Genomic DNA, 26,724 nt, shown 5'->3' on the forward strand with positions numbered 1-26,724 from the left:
TTGCTCTGTTTCTGAGTCCTTGGTTCTATTTACTATCTGCTCGGTACCTAGTCTCTTTGGGTGGAAATCTGACTTGATGCTTTTGAGGCCTCTCCCTTGGTTCTGGCTTTTCAGCTGTGAGAGGCTGAGGAACCATGAGGAATGCTTTCTTATCCTAACACTTGGATTTATGAGGACCTCACCCCAAACCCAGGGCTTCCCGGGTGGCTTAGTGGTAAAGAATGCTTAGTGCTAATGCAGGAGATGCAGAAGATGTATGTTTGATCCCTGGGTCAGGAAGATCCCCTGGAGGAGGAAATGGCAACCCACTCCAGTATTCTTGCCTGAAAAACCCCAGGGATGGAGGAGCGTGGCAGGCTATAGTTCCTGGGGTCGCAAAGAGTTGGACACAGCTTTGAGACTAAACAACAACATCCCAAACCCAAATGGTATGGATGGAGGTCAGGGAACAAGAATAAGTAGGGTCCAGATTTTGCTGTGGACACCTCTGCTGTCTCTCTGGGCCAGTTCTCTTTTATAGATCTCAACAGAAGTATCCTTGACTCTAGCAGAGAGAGCTGGGCAGAGCAGAAGACAGGCTGTTAATGGGCTACAGGGGTTCTGGACAGCCTGGCGTGGTGGGATGAGAATGGATGAGGAGGCCAGCAGACCGGATTTACAACTCAGCTGTGTTCTTTCCTTATTTTGGACACCTCACTCTGAGCTTCAGTTCCTATATCTGTAAAGTAAGAATTTCAATATGCATTGAACAGGGTTGCTTTGAAAACAGACCCATACTTTTGCTCTTCATTAAATATTTACTGGATGCCTTCTAAGTGCAAGGCACACTGCTATGCACACTGATGAAACGCGAGGAGCTCAGGAGCTCATTTCTCAGCCTATCAGGAGAGCAGGCAGGGGTGTCCACTGTCACATCACTGTGGCTGGTGCTGAAGCAGGCTTCCGGGATGGGCACCTACCCTCCACCCGGGAGGGAGTGGTTAAGGAGGGTCCCCAGAGAATGTGGCATACCCTCAGCTGGGTCTCAAGGCTGAGCAGGATTTTCCAAGTCAGTGAAGTGGTGAGAGAGTGGAGGGAAGCTTCAGAGGGCCTGTGAATGCCCTGAAATTATGTGCAAAATATGGGGTGTTTCTGATCAGCTTGGGAGATGCATTGTTCCCACCAGACTTACAAAGGGTCACGATCCACCTCCCCAAAGGCTAAAATACCTTTGTATAAAGGTGTTTAATAACTTTGAATAAAGTTAGAGAGGGCTGAGGGCTAAACCTTTGGGAGTAGTAACAGCTTTTGAACTGCAGATTGACCGAAATGCCAGCACAGGACACAGAGGGGTGGTCAGCAAAATTCACAGGAGGTGGGAGTGTCACAGGCCCATGGGGACAGTTCATGACTTATCAGATGTCCCAGGGAGCTCTGTTTCTCTGGAGAGCTCTGATGGACTCAGACACAAGGGGAGAAGGGGAATACACTGATGGGAAAGAGAGAGGGGTCCTGCTGGCCTGGGGCACTCAACTAGACCTTGAACACATGTGCCAGCAGACCCAAATTTCCTGAGGGCCGAGATCGTGGTACATTTAACTCATCTTTATGCACAACACCATACAAGCACCTGGCACAAAGTAGGTGCTAAGGAAAGGTTTGCTGGATTCGGTCTTATAGGCCGAGGTAAATTAACAGAAAAGGAAGATGCGCAGTTCAGAGGAGAGAACTGAAAACAGACTGAGCTCACGAAGAAGACAGAAGGGAAGGTGATCCAGAGACTCATGGAGTGATTAGCCTTGGGCTTGGAGAGACTTCTTGATAGGAGGTAAGGGTCAAGGGTGAAGGTAGAGAAGGACAGATGGACATGTGGGAGGGGAAGCAGGAAGCGGAAGGGGTTATTGTCTGATGGCTTCTGTTCTCTCTGCACAGTAGAAAGTGAGATTATATCATTAACTAAGAATTATTGGGGTCTATATGCTTTATTGCACTTAATCCTTACAACCCCGTGAGATAGGCACCATCATTATCCTTGTAGGAAAAAAGAGGTTCAGAGGGGTCTGGGGACTTGTCCAAGGGGCACAGTTTCTAAGTGACCCAGCTGAGTTCTGAACCTGGCTTCTCTGCTTTCAGGCCATCCTCACTATGTTTTAACTATCTGCTGAAAATATAGCAAATGTGTCTCTGAGTAGGTAGACTGTGGGTCTTCAGGAAGTAGGTGAGATTATGAAACAGCTGTGTGGGCAATAGACAAGGTCGCTGACTGAGGAAGTGGAGACAGGCAGCTGGAAAGTTCCGAGTCTAGCTGATATTGTAAAGCTTGAATTCATAGGTGATGGCATCTAACATGGTACCCGCCACCGAGCAATTGCTTGTAAATGTCCTGTTATTCTTGCCTTCCTACCCCAGGTACTTCTTAAATCTCTGTGCTTCAGGAGAGAATGGAGCTTGGTACAAAAGATCTTGGATTCAGTGATGTAGTAGGGCGGTGGTACATCGCCCACCACACCACCATCAGGGCCTCTTCACAACAGCAACAGCAGCATCTGACCAGTTCCCTGCATTCTCTCATTTAATCCTCGCAGTAGTCTCTGAGGTACCTGCTTTTCATAAGTTAGGAAACAGACCTAGTGAGGTAAGCTACCTCATCTAACATCACACAGCAACAGGCTATGTCGTGGTAGACCTGGAACTGGAACCCAGGCAAGCTAGGTCTGGGGTTCAAGTGTCCACCTGCTTGACTCTGCTGCCTTTCTGTATGGACCAGGCATAAAATTAAGTATCTTAGGTTCGGCAGACATCTTCCATGAATTCAGAATCCAGCATTCTCTGTTACTTGTAACTCAAACCTTTTCACATGTGTAATGTGCCAATTTCTTGAAGGCATCTGAATTTTCATTTCCTGGATAAAACCAAATATATTTTGTTTAGAGACATCTACAAGACTGACTAAATGTGATAGGTCTGGCTTTCTGTAAACCTAGTACTTAAGAAGCTATTAAGACTAATTTTCATGCATTGTTTATTAAGTCTATTTCACTATTCCATCTCATATAGGGAAAGCCAAGTGAAGAAGAATTAAAAACAAAAGCCTGCCTTACAAAACTTAAGACCAAAACACTGTACTTTACATAAAGGCTCACTTTATGGAACTTTAGAAAGTGAAAAATTTTCCAAATCACTTGCAGGCTAATTAGAATAACAGTGGCCATCTAAATCCAAAAATGCAGACTAATAAGAAGAAATAAAACCGCAGAGAGCCCAGGCCCGCAGCATAACTAGAAGACAGAAAATGCTACAAACTTTAAATTACATGTAAGTAGAAAAACAAACACTAAACCTGGGCAGAACTATTTCTCATGCTTCTGTTGCAAGGCTTAGCAGAGAGCAAGGCTGTATGGAAAGGAGATGAGAGAAGCAGGGGAATACTGATCCAGAGTCACTGCTAGAAAGAGAAGGCCCATCTTAAAGGTGAACATATTGAAAAATGACCCTGGTATGTCAGTGCACCAACTATAGGAAAGAACATAAATGTTTACAACCTTTTCTGAATACCAATACCAAAAGAAATGAAAAAAAGAGCCAAGCCAAGCAAAAAAAGCAAAGAAAACATGTCATACAGAGAAAAAATATTGTGTGTATTATATTTTATACATAATAATTAAACAAAATTAAAACTAAACATATAAATAATAATATATGTGAATGAATTTGACTAACCTATTAAGAGAAAAGGATTTTCAAATGGACTCAGAAGGCAAGGTCCAACTCTATGATATATACGAGAGGCCCATCTAATTTGAATGATTCAGAAAGGCTAAAATAAAGTGATGGTTAAAGGCATACCAGGCAAACGGGAGAAGGATGAAAGTAGACAGTGTAAGCCTAATGGTATTAGGTACAGTACAGTTCAAGCTAGAAAATATTAAGGTGATAATGAAGACATTTTTAAAGGCTAAAACCACAATTTTCAATGTAGATATAACAGTTATGAATATCCATGTGCCAAGTAACACGGCAATTATCCTTAGGTAACACAAACTATGGGAAATACAAGGAAAAGTAAATAGAAGAACACTAATATGAAGCCAGGCTTCAACAGTATATGAACTGTGGCTTCAACAGTACGTGAACTGTGAACTTCCAGATGTTTAAGCTGGATTTAGAAAAGGCAGAGGAACCAGAGATCAAATTGCCAACATCTGTTGGATCATCGAAAAAGCATCCAGAAAAACATATACTTCTACTTTATTAACTATGCCAAAGCTACTGTGTGGATCACAACAAACCGGAAAATTCTGAATGAGATGGGAATACCAGACCACCTTACTGCCTCCTGAGAAATCTGTATGCAGGTCAAGAAGCAACAGCTATAACCAGACATGGAACAACAGACTGGTTCCAAATCAGAAAAGGAATACATCATGGAGTATGTGATATTGTCACCCTGCTTATTAAACTTGTATGCAGAGTACATCTTGTGAAACACTGGGCTAGATGAAGCACAAACTAGGATCAAGACTTCTGGGAGAAATATCAGTAACCTCAGAGATGCAGATGACAACCACCCTTACGGCAGAAAGTGAAAAACTAAAGAATCTCTTGATGAAAGTGAAAGGTGGGAGTGAAAAAGTTGGCTTAAAACTCAATATTCAGAAAACTAAGATTGTGGCACCAAGTCCCATCATTCCATGGCAAACAGATGGGGAAACAATGGAAACAGTGACAAACTTTTTTTGGGGGGGGCTCCAAAATCACTGCAGATGGTGACTGCAGCCATGAAATTAAAAGATGCTTGCTCCTAGGAAGAAAAGCTATGACTAACCTAGATAGCATATTAAAAAACAGAGACATTACTTTGCCAGCAAAGGTCCATCTTCAGAGCTACGGTTTTTCCAGTAGTCATGTATGGATATGAGAGCTGAACCATAAAGAAAGCTGAGTGCTGAAGAATTGATGCTTTTGAACTGTGGTGTTGGAGAAGACTCTTGAGAGTCCCTTGGACTGCAAGAAGATCCAACCAGTCCATCCTAAAGGAGATCAGTCCTGAATATTCATCTGAAGGACTGATGCTGAAGCTGAAACTCCAATACTTTGGCCACTCATTGGAAAAGACCCTGATGCTGGGAAAGATTGAAGGCGGGAGGAGAAGGGGATGACAGACGATGAGATAGGTGGATGGCATCCCCGAGGCGATGGGCATGAGTTTGAGCAGGCTCTGGGAGTTGGTGATGGACAGCGAAACCTGGCGTGCTGCAGTCCATGGGGTCACAAAGAGTCAGACACGACTGAGCGACTGAACTGACTGAATAATATGAAACTTTAAAACACACCTCTCAGAACAAAACAGGTCAGGTAGACAAAAAATGAGCAAGCAAACATTAAGACATAAACAACAAAATCAATAAGGCATATCTTATGATTATATATAAAACTTTACACACTAATGCCCTTTTCTCTCAAATGCACATGGAACAGTCATAACAACTGGTCAAATATTAGGTCATAAAGGAAGCATCAGTAAATTCCATGAAGCAGAAATACTGTATATAGTGCAATAAATTAGAAATGAATACCAAAGTAAAAATCAAAACTCCCTTCCATCTGGAAATAAAAACCACACACTTTTATTTAAAGAAACTTCTAAGTGAAAGGGGAAATTAACATCAAAAGGACAGAATTTCTGATACATAATAAAACACTAATTTTTATAATCTGTGTGATATAATTAGAGCAGTGATCAGAAGAAATTTTATAGCCTTACATACTTATATCTATAATAGTCAATAAAAATAAAAGACTGAAAATAAATGAATGAGAATTCTAATTCACAAGCAAAAAAGTGAACCAAAAAGTTAAATGCAAGGAAGAAAATAATAGAGGTGGAAGTAATAACGATTCAGAAAACTGAAAACATAGACGTTAATGATTGTTATGAACAAAATACAGGAAATCGTCCCATTAACCTCATAGAGACAACGCAAGGGGAAGTCCATTTTGCACTTGAGCTGGTGACTAGGGAGAGTGGGCACCATACTTACGCACACAGAAAGGGGTCTTGCCCGACCAGTGATGATCCTGCTGGCAGATGCGCACAGACATGCCGATCAGGCGGAAGCCAGCATTGCACTGGTACACCACGCTGCCCCGGTAGCTGAAGTTCTCCCCATTGACGTGCCCATTGACAATGGGCTCAGGGGTCCCGCAGTGTCCGGCTTTGGTGAGATGTGAGAAGAGAGAGTAAATTGCACGGGAGAAATACAGAAAATGAGGTGAGGCTTGGTAGGGGGAGGGGGAGACAGGCACGATGGGGAAAAGGACCACCCATTGTTTTCCCCTCCTCCCCCGACAGTGGCATCCAGGAGTGACTTCAGGAATCCTAGACATGATAGAAAGTGTTGAAGATTGAAAGTGAAAGTTGCTCATTCGTGTCCGATTCTTTGAGACCCCGTGGACTATACAGTCCATGGCATTCTCCAGGCCAGAATACTAGAGTATTTTCCCTTTCTCTTCTCCAGGGGATCTTTCCAACTCAGGAATCAAACCCAGGTCTTCCACACTGCAGGCGGATTCTTTACCAGCTGAGCCACAAGAGAAGCCTAAGAATACTGGAGTGGGTAGCCTATCCCTTCTCCAGCGGATCTTCCTGCCCCAGGAATCGAACTGGGGTCTCCTGCATTGCAGGCAGATTCTCTACCAACTGAGCTGATTTGGGAATCCCACATCCCAAGTATGCAAACAGCTGATTCACACTGTTGGACAGCAGAGACCAAGACAGTATCGTAAAGCAGTTATACTCCAATTAAATTTTTTTTTAAAGCCCAGAAAAGAGCTGGATGTTAAAAACAAATCCCAAGGTTGCATTCCAAATAGCTAGCCATCTTGAACTTTAGTTACTGGATCTGTTCATGGGTGAGAAATGATTGCTCTTATGGCCCTGCCTCTGGGATCACCCCTCTTTTTCTCATCAGCATTTCTAGAGCATCTGCTATACGGAGGGCACTGTGGCCTACACTAAGGCACTCAAAACTTGGTTGTGCTGAAAATGACCAAGTGAGGACAGGTAAATTCATCCTTCTTTCTCCTTGAGTGGCAAGGAACACAGACAATATAAACCTAGGTGAGTTATTTTCAGTAAATGGGATTTGGGTGGAGTATGTTCCTAGTGTTTCCACTAGCATTTGCTCTGTTCTGTGTAGACATAACTCACAACTGTGTCTCTAACAGAGGCCTGAGACAGAGGCAGGGCGTTCACACAGAGCTGTTCACTTCAGAACACACCGTTCAATCTATGTTGCTGGGTCTGTGTAGCTGGGACCCTCCTTTGGCTTTGCAGGATCCAAGAAAGGAGTAAGAGAAGAGACAACTTTAGAATCTAAGGTTTAGGCAGGGAATGGATTGCCCATGGGAGAAATGGCAACTTTGACTTTTATAAGCCAGGTAAGTCTTTATGCTTTTGTCCTACATTGACATATTTTTGTCATGAAACAAGCTAATGGCAAAAAATACTTCTATATTATAATATATAATGCAGCACATATAATATAGTGTTTTTATAAAATATTTATATCTGTAAAATTTGCTGTGTGTGTAGTCGCTCAGTCACGTCTGACTCTTTGCGACCCCATGGACTGTAGTCCGCCAGACTCCTCTGTCCGTGGGATTCTCCCAGCAAAAATACTGGAGTGGGTTGCCATTTCCTTCTCCAAAAATTTGCCAATATATAATATAAATGCTATTTTAGATGTGTTGCAGGGATGTGTCTCTGTAAGTTTCCCTGGAGGTAAAGACTGGAACTTCACCCATCATACAAGAGCCAAGAAGAAGGGAGTATCTTTTTTGATCAGAATGAAAGTCCCACAACTCTCATCAGACCTGAAGTTTTCTCATTCTTTTGGATGCTCCAAGGGAAGCTAGTTCAGCATTTTGCTTATGGTAAATAGCATCTGACTCATTTGAAAAGACCCTGATGCTGGGAAACACTGAGGGCAGGAGGAGAAGGGGATGATAGAGGATGAGATGGTTGGATGGCACCACCGACTCAATGGACATGAGTTTGGGTAGACTCCGGGAGGTGGTGATGGACAGGGAGGCCTGGCATGCTGTGGTTCATGGGGTCGCAAAGAGTCGGACATGACTGAGTGACTGAACTGAACAGAAATACCCAATAGCTAGAGTTTAGGTTAAGCATTTTATAATCATAGGTAAAATAGTACTGTTTAAAGATTGGGATCTAGCTTTGGAAAGATCTAACTTGTCCTGGAAAGGGAAAAATGGATGGGAGAGGCCCCGGGGCGGTCACTTACCCAGGCAGTGGACTTCGGAGCCACTCCAGAGTCCGTTGGCCATGCACTCGCGCACCCTGGAGCCCACCAGCGTGTACCCGGAGTTGCAGGAGAAGATGGCCGTCGCTCCATAGACAGACAGGGTTCCGATGCGGTGCCCATTGGGCGGGATGGAGAGCTCTCCACAGGAGATGACTGCAAAGACCACAGAACGTCAGGAAGCCAGTCCCGAAAGACGGGACATGTGCTGCTTCTCATTAGCAAGAATAGTGACAAAAGGAAGATGGGTTCAACCTACTCTAATGGGACTCATGACCAGAATACGGGTCACCATGGTGACTGTTGTGCTATTACACTGCACCCGTGATTCTCAACAGGGCTGTCGCCAGAAGCACCCCCCGAGGAGCTTTTAAAATGTCAAGATCTGCGGTGCGCTCCTCGGTGTCCAGGGCGGATGGCGGGCACTCCCCCGTCCTCTCTGCTGAGCCAAGCAGCAGCCTCACAGTCCTGCTCCACAGAGCTCTGCAGACACCACTGGCTGCACTGAGACGTAAGCCCCTGTTTGTAATGAAGCTGTCCCATGCCTGTGACCTCTACTTGGTCACAAATACACCGCTGAGTCTGTACTCGGAGGGACAAAGGCCACAGTGTCTTGCATCATGGGTGTTGGGAAGATACCACTCCTCATACCCAGTCTCAAAGATGCCCTTGAGCACTGACAAGTGATGTCCTTCCGTCCCTTCACAAACATTTACTTCCTCTAACACACCCTTCTGACTGAGTAAACAGCATCAGTATATCCCTATGGGTGGGCGCTGTGCTGACCCACTCAGAGCCCCCTTGAGGACTGAAGGGCTTCTTTCTCCAGATTGTAGCTGCTGGGAAACATCCCTTTGGTGTGAGCCCTCTTCAGATGGCCTTGGTTAAAGAGTCCCCACATCCAAGGTCATGCTCTCTTCCTCGGGCAGAACCCAGAGTTCGGTGAGTGTGGAGGTATAAAGCCCCCCTGCCTTAACTTGTGGCAATTCTGAAGGGCTGCCCAGATAGAGAGCTCTTAGCTGGGTCAGCTGAGGCATCACCATCATCATCAGAGGCCACCTTCTCCATCTTCCCAGTCCTATTTCCTCCCCTCCCCTCCCCTTCCCATTCCTTTCCTCTTCCTCCTTCTCCTACCCTCCCCCTCCCTTCCTCAGAAGGTGATCCCAAGAGCACTGCCTAACAAATCTCCACCTTAGAGTCGCTTCCCAGAGACCGTGACCTCTGAAACTATCTCAAAGAACCAAAGAAAAGCAATGCACAGTGGAGAAGGAGAAACAGGCACCCTTAGGTGGCCTGTCCCTTGCACTCTATTCATTCCTCCCACACACACTTCCATTATAGGTCTCATCACACTTTGGTATCCTTGCTTCTTTATTTGTCTGCCTCTCCAGTAGACTCTAAACTCCTGGTGGGCAGGAACCACAAGCTTTTATCCTCATACCTCTACACCAGGTACCATATACTACCTGGCATGAAGGCTGAATAAATGAATTAGTGCATGCTCACCTGGACAGAGGCAGCTTTTTAATAAGACGACAAGAGGCTGAGAAGTGCTTCCTTAAAGGAGTAGGCCTCTCCCCAGCTCCTGGTTCTAGGTGAGTGTTCAAAAAGAGGTTCACTGCAATCCCTGGCTATACCCTACTCTTCCCCCTCCCGAATTAAGCCCACGTTATGAGACAGTTCGAGTTGGAGGCACTGTGCCAAACTTGCCCACCCTTTCCTCCTGGGCTTACTTTGGCAGGTGGGCATAGAGTTGTCGAGGCTCCATTTGCCATTGGCCTGGCAGTGGATGACCCTTTGGCCGGTGTAGTAGTAACCAGGGTCACAGATGAGCATCAGCTGGGCCTGGAACTGGTACTGCGTCTCGAAGATGAGCCTCCATCGACCGTGTTCCACACTGACGCTGCTGATGTCAGGACAGGTCACAGCTGGGGAGGTACGAAGCAGAAAGGAAGATTCATTCATTAATTGTGGACGACACAGGCAAGAGCCCAGCGATGGGGACTGGGGGACCATAATGCAGTCATGATGACTCTCAGAACCTTCAGGCCCAAGGCACGTGTGGTCTAGAATGAAGTGAGCTGGGTGGGGAACGTGGCAAGCAACTGGGGTGGCAGATCTGCCAAATTAAAAAAAAATAGGGGGGAGCTGGCACTCTGTTGGTTTTGATTGTGGATGTGAGACTGCAAATTCCAGGTGGTCAGATCTACCTTTTCCAAAGGAAGCTAGAGATAGGATTTTTATGTAAAAGTCTTCTGATTAAAAAATGTTAGAAAGAAATTCAAACTATTAATTTTATTTTTAATCACAGGGTAATTGCAATATTGTGATGGTTTTCGCCATACATCAACATGAATTGGCCATAAGGTTACAAAATATTTTTATAAAGCACTGCACAGGCCAAAGAGCCAAACCAGACTGGATAGCCCATTAGGCTGCCCACTAGCCTTCAAATACCTCTGTTGTTTTGGAGAAGGAAATGGCAACCTACTCCAATATTCTTGCCTGGAGAAGTACATGGACAGAGGAGTCTGGCAGGCTACAGTCCATGGGGTCACAAAGAGTCAGACACGACTGAGTGACTGTCACTCACCCGTTCTGTTGTTTTAGAGTCTTGCTATCAAAGGACATTCACGTCAATTTTCTAATACTTTTTCGATCTAAGAGGAAGCGGACCAGTCATCCTGAGGTTCTGTGATGGTTTATGGATACATCTCAGGGAACAGTGGTCTGTCGATGTTTTGAAGCAGTTTCAAACGGGAACGCAAATTGGTAGATAGAGATATCCATTTGTCTCAGATCTGAGTCCCAGCCTCTATGGGCATGTTTTTCCTATTTCGCTCACTCCTTGCAGGAATCTTTTCAGCTGCTTACCCAGTGCCCCCCACATACCCGCCTCCCCTACCCAAGCACTCACGGACACACTGCGGGGGGACGTTGCGATTGCTCCACAGGCCTGTCTCCAGACACTCTGCTGTGGCTTCAGCACCTGCCTGAAGATGGTAGCCTTCACTGCAGCTGTATACAGCCTTGGTCCCCACTGTGTACTCTTTGCCAAACACCATTCCATTCTTGGGGGCCTCAGGAAGCCCACAGGAAAGAGCTGGCAGAGGAGAAAAATGTCATGAGCCTGTCTGCTTCAGGATGGTGTTTCTGAGAACATAGTTTTATTTTTCCTCTCCCTTGAGGCCCTAGTAGAAAGATAGTAAAGAGTAATAAAAGGGAAAAGCCTCATAACAAAGAAGAAAATGAGAAGATCATCAGCAGAGGAGATGGAAAAATAAACTTTGGAAGATGAAATACAGATAGAAATGTGTCAGTGGGTTAAACGGAGTTGAGAAGCTGCAGCACAAAATATATACAGGAGGGAGCTATGACGTGAGACCAATTCTCCATCCCTTCACACAAATACAGTGGAGACGCAGCCAGGCAGCCATCTTCCAAACTAAATAGAGATGGTTTTAAACCGACTTAAGAAAAAAAAAAGAAAGGAAGGAAGGAAGGAAGAAAAAAAAAAGAAAAGAACTCCTTTGAGAGAATTGGGGATGCTCAAGTAGGAGCAGGTATCCCTGAGTAAGCTCTTTTAATTCTTAGATATAAAGGCTCCCACCCTCAAGGCTGACCCTCTGCCTGTGTATCTCTGCCATATACTCAGTTTGATAGGGACAGAGTAAAGAGACATTGACTATGCTAAAGCCTTTGACTGTGTGGATCACAACAAACTGTGGAAAATTCTTAAAGAGACGGGAATACCAGACCACCTCACCTGCTCCTGAGAAATCTACATGTGAGTCAAGAAGCAACAGTTAGAACCAGACATGGAACAATGGACTGTTTCAAAATTGGGAAAGGAATATGACAAGGCTCATATAGCCTATGACAAGGTATATTGTTACCCTACTTAATTAACTTATGTGCAGAGTATATCATGTGAAATGCTAGGCTGGATGACTCACAAGCTAGAATCAAGATTCCTGGGAGAAATATAAACAACCTTAGATATGCAGATGACGCTACTTTAATGACAGAAAACAAAGAGGAACTAGAAGCCTCTTGATGACGGTGAAAGAGAAGAGTGAAAAAACAGGCTTAAAACTCAACGTTCAAAAAACTAAGATCATGGCATCTGGTCCCATCAACTCAATGGCAAATAGATGGGGGGAAAGTGGAAGCAGTGATAGATTTTGTTTCTTTATTTTCTGCAGACAGTGATTGTAGCCATGAAATTAAAAGATGATTGCTCCTTGGGAGAAAAGCTATGACAGACATAGAGTATTGAAAAGTAGAAACCTCACTTTGCTGACAAAGGTCCATATAGTCAAAGCTATGGTTTTTCCAGTATTGTGTATGGATTGAGAGTTGGACCACAAAAAAGGCTCCGTACCGAAGATTCGATACTTTCAAATTGTGGCACTGGAGAAGACTCTTGAGAGTCCCTAGGACTGCAAGGAGATTAAACTAGTCAATCCTAAAGGAAATCGACCCTGAATATTCATTGGAAGGACTGATGCTTAAGCTGAAACTCCTATACTTTGGCCACCTGATGTGAAGAGCCAACTTACTGTAAGGACCCTGAGGCTGAGAATGATTGAGGGCAGAAGGAAAAGGGGGCAACAGAGGATAAGATGGTTGGATGGTGTCACCAACTGAATGGACCCGAGACTGAGTAAACTCCGGGAGATGGTGAAGGACAGGGAAGCCTGGCGTGCTGCAGTCCGTGGGGTTGCAAAGAGTCAGAGATGCCTTAGCGACGGAACACCACCAGCAAAAGGGACTAAGTAGGTGATTAAATAGTTAATCCCACTAGAGGACTGTAAGTAAAGAAAAACACATGGGAGGCTCCTGTAAGTTAGTGATCATTCGAGAAAGCAGGTTTGCTTATCCACAAAACCATGCAACAGGAGTGTAGAGCATGCCCCCAAACAATAAAACTGGAGGCATGAGACCCACGTCCTGCCCAGTGAGCTCAGTGAGTTAATGATTCCAAGGCCATGCTCCTCTGGGCACACTAAAACAAAAATATAAAGAAAAGGTGGCAGTATACTACAGCCTGAGATGATTTACCATTTTTAGTATAGATGAGTGCCTTTTTGTTCCTTTCCATTGTGCCATGACAGTCCCAGCTTGACCACGTAAGGACGAAAAAACTCCCCTGCTCACCATGGAGGAAGAGCTGATGATGGAAACGTGACATCTACTCAAGAATGAGGAAGAAGGTGATCTTCTCGCCCTCCCCACTTTCCCTTTCATTATAAAACTGTAGCCCACTAAGTTCTTGGGGCATGGCATCTTCTCACCTGCCTGCTTGTAAGCCTCACAAGCGTGCTATTCTAATAAGTCACTTCTTATCTATCACTTTGCCTCTCGCCAAATTCTTTCTGCAGAGACATGAAGAATCAGAGCTCCTTGGAGCCCCTATGAAATGCCACCTCAGTTCAGTTCAGTTCAGTTCAGTCGCTCAGTCGTGTCCGACTCTTTGCGACCCCATGAATCGCAGTACACCAGGCCTCCCTGTCCATCACCAACTCCCAGAGTTCACTCAGACTCACGTCCATCGAGTCAGTGATGCCATCCAGCCATCTCATCCTCTGTCTTCCCCTTCTCCTCCTGCCCCCAATCCCTCCCAGCATCAGAGTCTTTTCCCATGTGGCCAAAGTACTACCTAGTGGTTTTAAATTCAACTTCTTATTCCTGGGAGAGACCTAGTGGGCAAGGATGGCTGTATATAATAATAACAAAGGTAACTCACATCTTTGTCTGGAAAAATCAACCTTGCCTTTAAAATATGAGCAAACATCACTATACGTATGAAGAAAACCAGCAGCGTGAAAGAGATAAACAAAGATAAGATTGAAAATAGAAAAGTCTCCTTTAGGAAAAAGAGCTAACTCAGGTAACAGAAGACTTATAGTCTTTAAACCCCTGATTAGCAGGATCAGATGCTCTAGAGGGAGCTCAGGATGGAGACCAATGGGCTGCTGCCTCAGCCACTGAGGCCTCCCCAGCAGTGCACCATGAGGGGATCCCTGATGGGAAAGAACAGGATGCTGGCCCTAGATAGCTACTGAGAAAGTCAAGGTGACATAATAACATGAGAAGAGTGCTTTGAAAAGAGAACAAGCTGAAAGTAAGCAAGGAAGGGCCCTTTTAAGTTAAAAACACCATCAACAAAATAAGCATTAAAAAGGAGTGGCAAGTGAAGACAAAGATATGGTTGCCTGGCACATCTGGAAACACAGGATGTTGTGGCCATCAAATCATCCACTCCTCCACCACTACAGTCACCCCCAGGGGTGGGCTCTGAGGACACTCCTGATGGAGACAAATAGGCTGACCCCTCTGCCCCTGCAGCCACGCCAGCGGTGCACCCTGAGGGGATTCAGGATGGGAAAGAAGAGGATGCTGGCCCTAGATAGCTAAGGCGCGTATCAAAGGAATGATTTCAATGAGCCCTGACTTCTGCATCTTCCCATATATAGAAGGGCTTCCTTCACCTGCCAACGCAGGAGACACAAGAGGCAGGTGCAATCCCTGGGTCAGGAAGATACGCTGGAATAGGAAATGGCAACCCATTCTGGTATTCTCGCTTGGAAAATTCCATGGACAGAGGAGTCTGGCAGGCTACAGTCCATGGGGCACAAAGAGTCAGATGCAATTGAGCATGCACGTATATAAAAGAACGCTAAACTTATTAACCTGGGGTGCTTGGTTTTCTTTAATTAACAGTAATCTTTTGATGTTCTGACTACCTGGTTTTTATTGCAAAAACTCATATATTTCCTGGCTCCTCCCTTGCCTCTTCAGAACAGTCCCTCAGAGCTATCTGAAAGGCTGTCTTTTGAGCCTAAGTCTGCCGTATAAAACATAATTCTCAACTTTCAGGTTGTGAAATAAAATTCATATTTTATGACAAGAAAAATGTAAAAATTTTCTCAGCCCTCTGGCTTCCTCTCTCCCTCCCCATCAGTGTGCACAGTGATCTGCCTTATGCATCAATGAAACCTCCCCCACTGCTCAATAAAGAGCAACATTCTCCTAGCATCAACAAGTTGCTGTTGTTCAGTCACTAAATCACGTCCTACTCTTTGTAACCCCATGGACTGCAGCACGCCAGGCTTCCTTGTCCTTCATTATCTCCTGGAGTTTGCTCAGATTCATGTCCATTGAGTCGGTGATGCTATCTCATCATCTCATCCTCTGCTGCCCCCTTCTCCTTTTGCCTTCAATCTTTCCCAGTATCACTGTCTTTCCTAATGAGTTGGCTCTTCATATCAGGTGGCCAAAGTATTGGAGCTTCAGCTTCAGCATCACTCCTTCCAATGAATATTCAGGGTTGATTTTCTTTAGGACTGACTGGTTTGATTTCCTTGCAGTCCAAGGGACTCTCAAGAGTCTTCAACACCACAATTCGGAGGCACCAATTCTTCGGCACTCAGCCTTCTTTATGGTCCTACTTTCATGCCTGCACATGAGTACTTTGGAAAACCATAGCTTTGGTCCTACTGACCTTTGTTGGTAAAGTGATGTCTCCGCTTTTTGGAAAAAATCAGAGACAAACTATGCTATCTATGTTTGTCATAGCTTTCCTTCCAAGGAGCAAGCATCTTTTAATTTCATGGTTGCCATCACTGTCTGCAGTGATTTGGGAGCCCAGGAAAATAAAATATGTCACTACTTCCACCTTTTCCCCATCTATTTGCCATGAAGTGATGGGACCGTGAAGGTGACTGGTAAATTTTTCTTTCTTTTTTATAATGCAGTACACAATGCTGAGAATGTGGGAGGACAGACAACATGCTGCAGTGGAATTATAAGAGAAGAAAAACTTTCTGGGTAGCAAGGAGTGTCAAAAGCTGTAGACTTTAGATAGGTATGATTCAATAATCTCATTTCTGGGAATTTATTTTAAAGAGATAAATATGGATGTCCCCAAGGATGGAACTGTAAGGATTTAAACAGCAGCACTGCTTATAGCAGCAAAAAGTACGGAAGTTCAAATGACCAACAATAGGTTGATACTTGAACAAGTGAGTTTTTCTACAGTGCTACAGATCATTGCAAATATTGATAACAAAGTGTATTTAATCATGTAATAAATGCTAACAAAATATGAAGAGCTTTGTACACCAACAATACCATTTTTATCAATAATTTATGAAAGACCAAAGGAAATGTTAAACGTGGTGATTTCAATCGATGGGGTTATAGGTCTTTTATACTTTTCTTTTGCATTATCTATAGTTTTTTTTTTCCTTCAGATTTCTAGTCTGAATGTATATTGCTTTAAGAAAAAAAAAATACCACAAATGACCAAAAGCGATGCATGTGAACTGCCTGGTATGTATCAGGTGCTTCATCACTGACGATTTCGCAGGTGATGCTCACTGTTCATTCTGGTTCCCCTGGCCGCGCGTCTTCTGCTACCTGGCATGCTCCTTCAGACACCATCAGTTGTGTGGCATATTTTGTGATCTCTCTCGTTGTCTGTGGTTTTGCAAATGCTCTTGCTGTTGCCTAGAAAGCTTTCCTTGCCAGTGCCTGGCTCTTGACTTCTCTTGTTCTATGAGCCCAAGTGACCCCTCTCGTGGGAATTCCCTAGCTGTCGAGGAGCAGGTAGGTCCCCTCTTACTCCCCCAACCCTGTTTGCACTCCTGATACAGCACTTCCTTCCTTCTTGCATTTCTGTGCTACATATCTGTCTCCTTAAAGAAATCAGTCCTGAATATTCATTGGAAGGACAGATGCTGAAGTTGAAGCTCCAATACTCTGGCCACCTGATGGCAAGAGCCGACTCACTGGAAAAGACCCTAAGCTTGGAAAGATTGAAGGTGGGAGGAGAAGGGGGCGACAGAGGATGAGATGGTTAGACAGCATCACTGACTCACTGGCATGAATCTGAGAAAACCCCAGGAAAGAGTGAAGAACAGGGAAGCCTGGCATGCTGTAGTCCATGGCGTCACAAAGAGGACATGACTTATCAACTGCACAACAACAATCCATCTCCTTCTCTGCTCTGAAAACACCGAGGCTTTGTTTCACACATATGTATTATCTCTCGGGCTTCAGACATTACGGATCCTCAACACGTTTGCTGAAAGAATGAATTAATCATCCATGAGTAATTCCACATTTGGAAGTGACTGGTCCTGGGACAAGCCCAAGTTGTGGGTAGGACCCAAGCACCCTGTCACCTCTCTCCCACCAGCTTCTTACCTTGACAGAGAGGAATGGCCTCACTCCAAAGGTGGTAGCCCTGGGGGTGCCGGGTACAAATGGCCATGCTGTGTCCCACCAAGCGGTAGCCGGCATTGCAGCCGAAGTGGATGGAGCCTCCGGGCTGGGTGGTGGTCTGGCCCAGAAGGAAGCCGTGGAGGGGAGCCCTGGGTAGGCTGCAGTAGGAAGCTGCATGGCAAGATGAGGGTCAGGGACCACGTGCAGCGGGAAGACAGAGGTGGTCCTTCTTCATGCAGCCCCCCGCCCTCCACCCCCTCCCCCTTGCTTCTCCCCCTCCTTCCCATCTTCACCACTGCCAGGTGGACTGCTAGTTAGGAAGTCGATACAGAAAAGCAATCAGTCTAGGACAGCCAAAGAAAGGAAAAGAGAAGGGAAGAGAAGGAAGAGAAAGAGGGGAAAGGAGAGGGATGACAAGAGAAGAGAGAAAAAAAGAAAGTTCTGTGAAGCACTGGGTCGCCTCTGGGTCTGGAGGCAGCACAGGTTGTGCAGCTAAGTTCAGGCTCTCAAATCCTGCTAGGTCCCAAAGAGACACAGAAAACAATCTGATGTGGCTGGTTTCAGAAAGATGTGACTGCAGGGCTGAGGCCTCTGGAGTCAGGGCTGGGCTTGAGTTCCACTTCCCAACTTTCCACAGGTCTGTGATGTGAGACAAACCTCCCAGGCTCTTTTAGCCCCACTTTCCTCACCTGAACGTTGGGACTGGCAATGCCTTCCTCATAGGTTTTGGGATCATTTAAACGGGATCTTGTCTGTAAAGCCCCTAGCCTGGTGCAGGGCACTCTGTGCTCAGTAAATGGTCCGAGTCCTGCTTTCTGTTGTGTAGGGGGCTGGAGGGGGAGAGGCAGTTGTAGCAATCCAGGACGTGAAACCCACAGTCCTCATTTCCCCTTGACATACAATCTCAATTTATTTCATTCATTTATCCAACAGACAGACATCAAGTGTCTCTTATATGTCAGGTGCTATTCTAAGTGCTGGGAATATGACAGTGAAGAGAAGAGAGAAAGAGCCCAGCCTCAGAGACCCTGCAACACAAACCTCTGCCGGGGAGCCTCAAGGAGAAGTTCTGTGCGGCCAGGAAAGAGGCCTGACCAAAGAAGTGCAAAGGGCAAGCCCGTCCATCTGCTTTCAGCATCCCTGGCGTGGGCTAAGTCAGGACGGAGGTGCCAGGACCCTTCCTGTATCCGCTGGCCTCCTACGTGATTACATCCCTCTGCTGGTGAAACTGATGTTCTCAAACCTCCCCTTCCAAGGCAGACACCCTCCTTTGCTTCTGCTTTGCCAACTGTGTCCTGTTTATGTGGTACCTACAAGTCTACCTCAGTCACGAACAAGAATCTCAGTTATAAAATAAACTTAGTGATAGAGGCATGGGCAAATTACAAGATTCTCCTCTGTTTCCATTAAGGACTCATTGTTTCACCATGTAATTAATTCACTTTCTGCAGCGGCATATGCATTATAAGTGACTCATTACCCACAAACATGTGATTAATCTTTAAAAACATCAAGCCAAGGGGCAACTCCTTAATGACTTCTAGTTCAGGGGGTAGCAATCGGCACAGTGAAATGCTACTAAATTGCTTTATTTCTCTTTTGTGTTAGTAGCTGCTAGGAAATCAGCTTGAATCTCCCTGACATTATCTTAAGGTTTCTTTTCCACCAAGAAGAACTGAGACCAGAAGAGGCTGAGTGACTTGTTTAAACATCATTCAACTAGCGGGTGATGCAGCCCAACTAGCTGAAGGGTGTGAAGGGCCACCCTCCCTCTTGTGTGTATGCGGGGGGAAAGCAATTGGGGTCTACTTTGCAGAGGAAATGGACTCTGAGAAAGTAAAGCTCCTCCTCCTCCCAGGCTCCCTTCAGCTTTCCTGGCTGGCCCTCACCTGGAGCCATCCCTACTCAAGAGTTTCTTAAGATTTTTAGCTTTATATAGCAATAAAGCTAGACCAGCTAAGTTTGCGCTGGTCTTCCCAATGGGCAGCCTGTGCAAAGAGATGGACTGAGATAAGAGGCAACTCAGGCTATGTTTTGACATCCCTCCTAATCAATATTCTTTGAAAATTTGCCCAACATTTGTTTGGAACACAGGCCAAATGCAGTTTCCACGGTGGCTCAGATGGTAAAGAATCTACCTGCAATGTGGGAGACCCAGTGTGATCCCTGGGTGGGGAAGATCCCCTGGAGGAAGAGGACATGGCAAGCTACTCCAGTATTCCTGCCTGGAGAATCCCATGGACAGAGGAGTCTGATGGGCTACCGTCCATGGGGTCGCAGAGAGTTGGACACGGCTGAGCGACTTTCACTTTCTTTCAGGCCAAATGCAGCCAGGGAGAGAGTGCTGTGAGAGGACCAGCCCCTGGTGGAACTGGCTATGGTCTTAGGTCATTCATTTCTGCCCCCAAGCTCACAGAAGTGGCCAGCAGTTCAATGGATAAACTACGCTGCAACATAGGCAGCAGGCCGTTTTTCACATTTTCTTCCCAGTGATAGACAGTAGACCCTAGATGGGAGCTCAGTTAGCCTTGATTTTCTCTGCCTTATTACCTCTCTAAGGATAGTTTTGTGTCCTGGCAGATAGTTAGCTGGCACGGCCCTCAATCTGACTCTGCCTATGAGACGGGGCTCACAGAGCACAAGGGAGGCTCCTGGACTAGGAATACGGCCCACTGTTTGCTGCTTGTCTAATATCTGCCAGTTGGAGACCCACATCTTTAGGAATTTTCAGTTTTAAGGGACTTTTACTAACATTTCAACAGTGTTAGGGACAGGACCACCTACAGGCATTATCAGCTCATATACGATAAACTTATCTAAAAGCCACAGGTTGGCAGTGGGAGCAGCAAGAAGGAAGAGGTTAAAACTGGGGAGGTAGGGAGGGAGGAGGTGGGATGTCAAGGATGCTCTGCAGCTACAGGTGAGAGAGACTCAGCGGAGGAGAAAGGCTGCGGGTCTCCAGGCTCGTGGAGAAGCTGCACCGCAGTCGAGAATGTGGCCCACGGCTTATTGTTCTGGGCGAGAAACTTAAGGGGCTCAGGGGCTGCAGCCCTTCCCATGAGTCCTTATGTTTCACTCACCTGAATACCGAATCTTAAAGCCCTTCCGGTTGTAGGCATGGTCAGACGACCAGCGCAGGTAGACGGAGTTGCTCGAGCTGGTGACAACCAGGGGAGCCGAGTAATTCCCACTGAGGGCTTTCAGCAGAGGACTCTGTCCCGAGGGCCCTGCGGGAAGACGGTGGACACAGGGTCACAGACTATTGTGGTTACCAGAGATACTAACCTTGATGCCTTAAACATAACCGCCTTCCATTTCCCCCTCCTCAAGTGAAGACGTGAAGATTCGAGACCGTAACTCAGCACCATCATTGGTCTGTGCACTCCTCTCTCGCATCCACAGGCCTTGCAGGAGGATATCTTCCTCCTGAACCCTAAAGCAGGGATCGAAGAAGTCCCTGCCAACGCAGAGTGGTTGGCAGGTGAGATGACATCTATTTGCCATCCTGGGACCTGCCCAAGGTCAAGAGGCTGGTTAATGGAAGAGCTGGTTTTTAACTTGGGAACTTTTTCTACCTTACCATCTTACTTGGGCCTATTAAAAAACAGCTCAGGGCCTGCCAGATAGGAAAAAAAAAAAAAAAGAATGAATATATAGCAATAAAGCTAGAGGAAACATCAGGTCTCAGTGTCATAAATAACACAGCTCCCCAATATTGCTTCCCAGGGCTCTTCCAGAAGGGCCTCCCTCTTCTTTTTTTTTCCCACCTTAAATGCCTGGAAGTGCATTCCCAGAGGGCCGATTCAAGGGCTGCAGAGTACAAAGCTGGATAATACCAAACACAGGATTTATTATCCTGCAAAGAGCCCTGAGTGATAGTTCTCATATGCTGCTGAGACAGCGCTTGGGAGCGTGGGAAAAGTAATGGACCGTATTACACATAGGAAAGTCATCAGAACTGCTGTGACAGCTCTGAAGGAAAGGGTCAAAGGGCTCAGAGAAATGGCATGCTGGGATAGGTCTGCTGATTTAGACCAGAACACCCACCAGCTGACTGTGACCTTCAGAAGGATCTGGGGGACACATCGTTTCCTAAAGCAATAAGAAATGCACTGTGGAGCGGGTGAGGACCAGCATCATCAACAACCTGAGTAATAGCTATCCTCTGTAGGCAGAAACTGATGGGAGGAGATGCTGTCACAGAGCTGGGCTTCCCAGTATTGCTGCGAAGGACAGGAGTCTAAATGCAGAAGCCAGGTGGAAGCACTGAACAGTCAGGAGAAAGGCTGCAAAGTTGGGATGGCAACCAGGAGGGCCTGATCTATAGGCTCTATGGAGATGGCTCACAGAACGTGATGTTCCTCAGGGCAAGATAGATGGACAGCCAAAAACAAATGAACATCTGAACAAAACAGATCATGAATATATAACCAAAAGGGCATAGCAAGTTCCAATCACTGGAATAATTTGGAGACTTGAGCCAGAACACTTTGGCTGAAGGAGAGGCTGGGTCCTGATAAACAGGTCCTTGCAAAACACCACCAATGTATATAGTGCTTGATTCCCCAAGTCTTTATCCCAAAAGACCTACCACTAGTAATTCAGATAACTGAATACTGGAGAAAAGGGAATGTCTGGATATTTAGAAGACTTCTGTATACAGAGCATGTGAATTCGATGCTGCTACCTGCAACCCAAAATACTCTCAAGGCTCCTTTGTTACAACAGGGGTATATATGGCTAGGATTGGTAAGAAATGGAGTCTTGTTTCCGCAACTTAACCCCATGGAAGCCTCAACTGCAGTAGCTATGCCAGACATAGTAGCCTCATTAGAGTAGATTATTGTCACCTTGGTTATATGGAATGCAGGTACTGATCTAGCAAGGAATTCTTTTCTATACCCACCAGGAAGGAGAATCGTAAGCAATTTGCATTTACATGAAACAGACAACAGTATACATCCGTGTCTTGCCCCAGAGCTATGTTAATTCTCCTGCTCTGTCGTAACGTAGTAGGAAGGTATGTGGACCATCTGGACTTCCTGCAGCATACAGCTTATTGATTTACTATGTGGATGACATTGTATTAACTGGATCTGATGTGCCAGAAGGAACCACCAGTATAGATGCCTTTGCAAGACAGGTACTCCAGAGGGTGAGAGAGAAATCCTATAAAGAATCAGGTGAACTTATTAGGGTCCTATGGCCCAGGGCATGCTGAGACATTTCCTCCAAATTAAAGAGCAGGTTATTGCACCTTTACCCTCCTACCACCAAGAAAGAAGCACAGTGTTTGGTAGACTTCTTTTGGTTTTGGAGGCTGCATACTCTTCACTATGACCCATTTACTGGCTAGCATTCAAGGTGCCAGCTTTGCGTGGTGGCTAGATTTAAGGGAGGGTGTTATAGCAGGTCCAGGCTGCAATACCAGCAGCCCCACTGTTTGGATCATATAACTCATCAACTTCTATGGTACTGGAGTTTCTGTGGTAGAGAAGGACCTTGCATGGAACATCTGGAAAGTCCTAACTGGGAGGCTGTGTCATAGATTCCTAGGGTTTAAGCCAGTCGGTACTGTGTGCAGCGGGAAACGATTTAATTTACTTACCATCAAAGATCTCAAACTCATCATACTGCTTCTCACTGAGAAAGTACTCCACTGTGATGGAGATGTTATATTCGGGCTCCACTCTCACCAGCCAAGAGCAGACCTGGAATTGGGGATAGCTGCCAGGGTAGCTCTGACTCAGGATCACACCTGTGGAATCCGTCAGAAGCTCATTCGTTGGGCAGTGCACTTGGAGAAAGAAAGAGAAATACCAGGTATGTGGGATGAAGGTGGAACAAATGCCAACACAATGGCTCGTCCCTGGTGTAGAGGACAACCACTGGAAAGCCAGCCGGCATTTGAGTACATCAAGCAAAATTCCGACAGCCCTCATTAAACTGCTCCGTGGTGTGAGTTGGTCTCTGATTCCGTGTCAGTGCTGCTACACTGCTGAGACTCAGGCTTGGCCAGTTGGCTGGAATCACTTGTTAACTCACATGTGGGGATGATACATACATACAGACAACAATAAGGCAACCTCAAACCCAAGAGTTAACTGGATTTGATTTGTACAGAGTATAGGGCAGAGGTGAGCACATGGGATTTTAAGTCTAGTCACGGCTATGGTTGTTCCAGTAGTCATGTATGGATGTGAGAGTTGGACTACAAAGAAAGCTGAGCACTGAATAATTGATGCTTTTGAACTGTGGTGTTGGAGAAGACTCTTGAGAGTCCCTTAGACAGCAAGGAGATCCAATCAGTCCATCCTGAAGGAAATCAGTCCTGAATATTAATTGGAAGGACTGATGTGAAGCTCACGCTTCAATACTTTGGCCACCTGATGCAAAGAGCTGACTCATTTGAAAAGACTCTGATGCTGGGAAAGATTGAAGGCGGGAGGAGAAGGGGATGACAGAGGATTAGATGGTTGGATGGCATCAATGACTCAATGGACATGCGTTTGAGTAAACTCTGGGAGTTGGTGATGGACAGGGAGGCCTGGCATCCTGCAGTCCATGGGGTCGCAAAGAGTCGGACATGACTGAGCGACTGAGCTGAACTGAGCACCTGGATTTAGACTCCACCTCTGTCAATTACTACCTATGTGATCTTGAACAAATTCCTACCTTTCTGTGCAAATGCCTCTCCATTTCCAGCCCAGAAAGAGAACTTGTACCTTACAGTGCTGTTGTATTACACCAAATGTCATATATATACATATATATGTTATATAATTATATATTAAGATGATCTATTATATGATATACATTATATGATACTGTGTGATTTCATTATATATTAAGATTATAATATACTATAAATTATAGTATTAAACTAAACAATATATGTAAAGCATGAAACATATAGCCTCCATAAACTGTAGCAATGATGCCTGTGATTATACCAGGAACAGAAGCAAACAGCCTAGCATGTGGGATCTAGTTCCCTGACCAGGGATGGAACCTGGGCCCCTTCACTGGGAGTGTGGAGTCTTAGACACTGGCCCACCAGGGAAGTCCCATGAACTTCTTTTTAAATTCAGATTCTTAGAGAAATAATTTACGTACAATAAAATGCACAGTGATGCTTAGAAAGCATCACTACGAACAAAGCTAGTGGAGGTCATGGAATTCCAGTTGAGCTGTTTCAAATCCTGAAAGATGATGCTGTGAAAGTGCTGCACTCAATATGCCAGAAAATTTGGAAAACTCAGCAGTGGCCACAGGACTGGAAAAGGTCAGTTTTCATTCCAATTCCGAAGAAAGACAATGCCAAAGAATGCTCAAACTATCGCACAATTGCACTCATCTCACATGCTAGTAAAGTAATGCTCAAAATTCTCCAAGCCAGGCTTCAGCAATACGTGAACCGTGACCTCCCTGATGTTCAAGCTGGTTTTAGAAAAGGCAGAGGAACCAGAGATCAAATTGCCAACATCCGCTGGATCATGGAAAAAGCAAGAGAGTTCCAGAAAAACATCTATTTCTGCTTTATTGACTATGCCAAAGCCTTTGACTGTGTGGATCACAATCAACTGTGGAAAATTCTGAAAGAGATGGGAATACCAGACCCCCTAACCTGCCTCTTGAGAAATCTGTATGCAGGTCAGGAAGCAACAGTTAGAATTGGACATGGAACAACAGCCTGGTTCCAAATAGGAAAAGGAGTACGTCAAGGCTGTATATTGTCACCCTGCTTATTTAACTTATATGCAGAGTACATCATGAGAAATGCTGGGTTGGAAGAAACACAAGCTGGAATCAAGATTGCCAGGAGAAATATCAATAACCTCAGATATGCAGATGACACCAGCCTTATGGCAGAAAGTGAAGAGGAGCTAAAAAGCCTCTTGATGAAAGTGAAAGAGGAGAGCGAAAAAGTTGGCTTAAAGTTCAACATTCAGAAAACGAAGATCATGGCATCTGATCCCATCACTTCATGGGAAATAGATGGGGAAACAGTAGAAACAGTGTCAGACTTTATTTTTTTGGGCTCCAAAATTACTGCAGATGGTGACTGAAGCCATGAAATTAAAAGACGCTTACTCCCTGGAAGAAAAGTTATGACCAACCGAGATAGTATATTCAAAAGCAGAGACATTACTTTGCCGACTAAGGTCCGCCTAGTCAAGGCTATGGTTTTTCCTGCGGTCATGTATGGATGTGAGAGTTGGACTGTGAAGAAGGCTGAGCACCGAAGAATTGATGCTTTTGAACTGTGGTGTTGGAGAAGACTCTTGAGAGTCCCTTGGACTGCAAGGAGATCCAACCAGTCCATTTTGAAGGAGATCAGCCCTGGGATTTCTTTGGAAGGAATGATGCTAAAGCTGAAGCTCCAGTACTTTAGCCACCTCACGCGAACAGTTGACTCATTGGAAAAGACTCTGATTCTGGGAGGGATTGGGGCCAGGAGGAGAAGGGGACGACCGAGGATGAGATGGCTGGATGGCATCACGGACTCGATGGATGTGAGTCTGAGTGAACTCCGGGAGATGGTGATGGACAGTGATGCCTGGTGTGCTGCGATTCATGGGGTTGCAAAGAGTCGGACATGACTGAGTGACTGAACTGAACTGAAAATGCACAGATTTTAGGTACACAATTTGCATTTAGGCAAATGTATACACCTGTGTAACCACTACCACAATCAGAATATAGATTATTCCCATTGCCCCGGAAAGTTCTCTCCTTTTGCAAACAGTATGATGTGCCCCAATGCTCCAGGGAATCAATGGTGCTATTTCTATAAACATAGAGGAGTTTTGCTTATACCAGAGCTTCATGCGAATAGAATCATATATGTATTGCTTTTTTGTCTGGTTCCTTTTGCTAAATGTAATTTTTGTAGGAGTCGACTGATGCTGATCTATGTATCACCATTTCCTTTGTTTTTATTGCTCTCTAGCAATCATAGGACAATTTGCTTATCGATTCTACTGGGGAACATTGGGGTTGTTTCCAGTTTTGGATTATTACAAAATTAATATAAAAGTCTTATTATGGATATGGGTTTTCATTTCTCTTCAGTAAATAACTAGGAGTAGAATTGCCAGGTGATAGGGTAGATGCGTTTATCTTCAGAAGAAACTTCTATCAGTTTTCTAAAGTGACCATAAGATTTTATATCTCAACCAGCAATATA

The 26,724-nt window shown here is 45.2% G+C and overlaps 1 protein-coding gene across 1 annotated transcript in view; it reads right to left on the bottom strand.

The window, feature by feature from the left end:
* Nucleotides 1-26,724, bottom strand: part of CSMD2 (CUB and Sushi multiple domains 2) — a 682,283-nt gene that overhangs the window by 52,703 nt on the left and 602,856 nt on the right. Inside the window, exons 47-53 of the mRNA XM_069545242.1 lie at nucleotides 23,143-23,331; nucleotides 20,615-20,761; nucleotides 17,517-17,705; nucleotides 11,221-11,406; nucleotides 10,037-10,231; nucleotides 8,286-8,459; nucleotides 6,021-6,194 (exon numbers count right to left, since the gene is read on the bottom strand). Of these exons, the coding sequence (XP_069401343.1) occupies nucleotides 6,021-6,194; nucleotides 8,286-8,459; nucleotides 10,037-10,231; nucleotides 11,221-11,406; nucleotides 17,517-17,705; nucleotides 20,615-20,761; nucleotides 23,143-23,331 (1,254 nt within the window). The remainder of the gene's footprint in view (nucleotides 1-6,020; nucleotides 6,195-8,285; nucleotides 8,460-10,036; nucleotides 10,232-11,220; nucleotides 11,407-17,516; nucleotides 17,706-20,614; nucleotides 20,762-23,142; nucleotides 23,332-26,724) is intronic.

The sequence above is a fragment of the Ovis canadensis genome, chromosome 1, assembly GCF_042477335.2.
Source record: "Ovis canadensis isolate MfBH-ARS-UI-01 breed Bighorn chromosome 1, ARS-UI_OviCan_v2, whole genome shotgun sequence".
In the NCBI taxonomy this organism is placed as follows: Eukaryota; Metazoa; Chordata; class Mammalia; order Artiodactyla; family Bovidae; genus Ovis; species Ovis canadensis.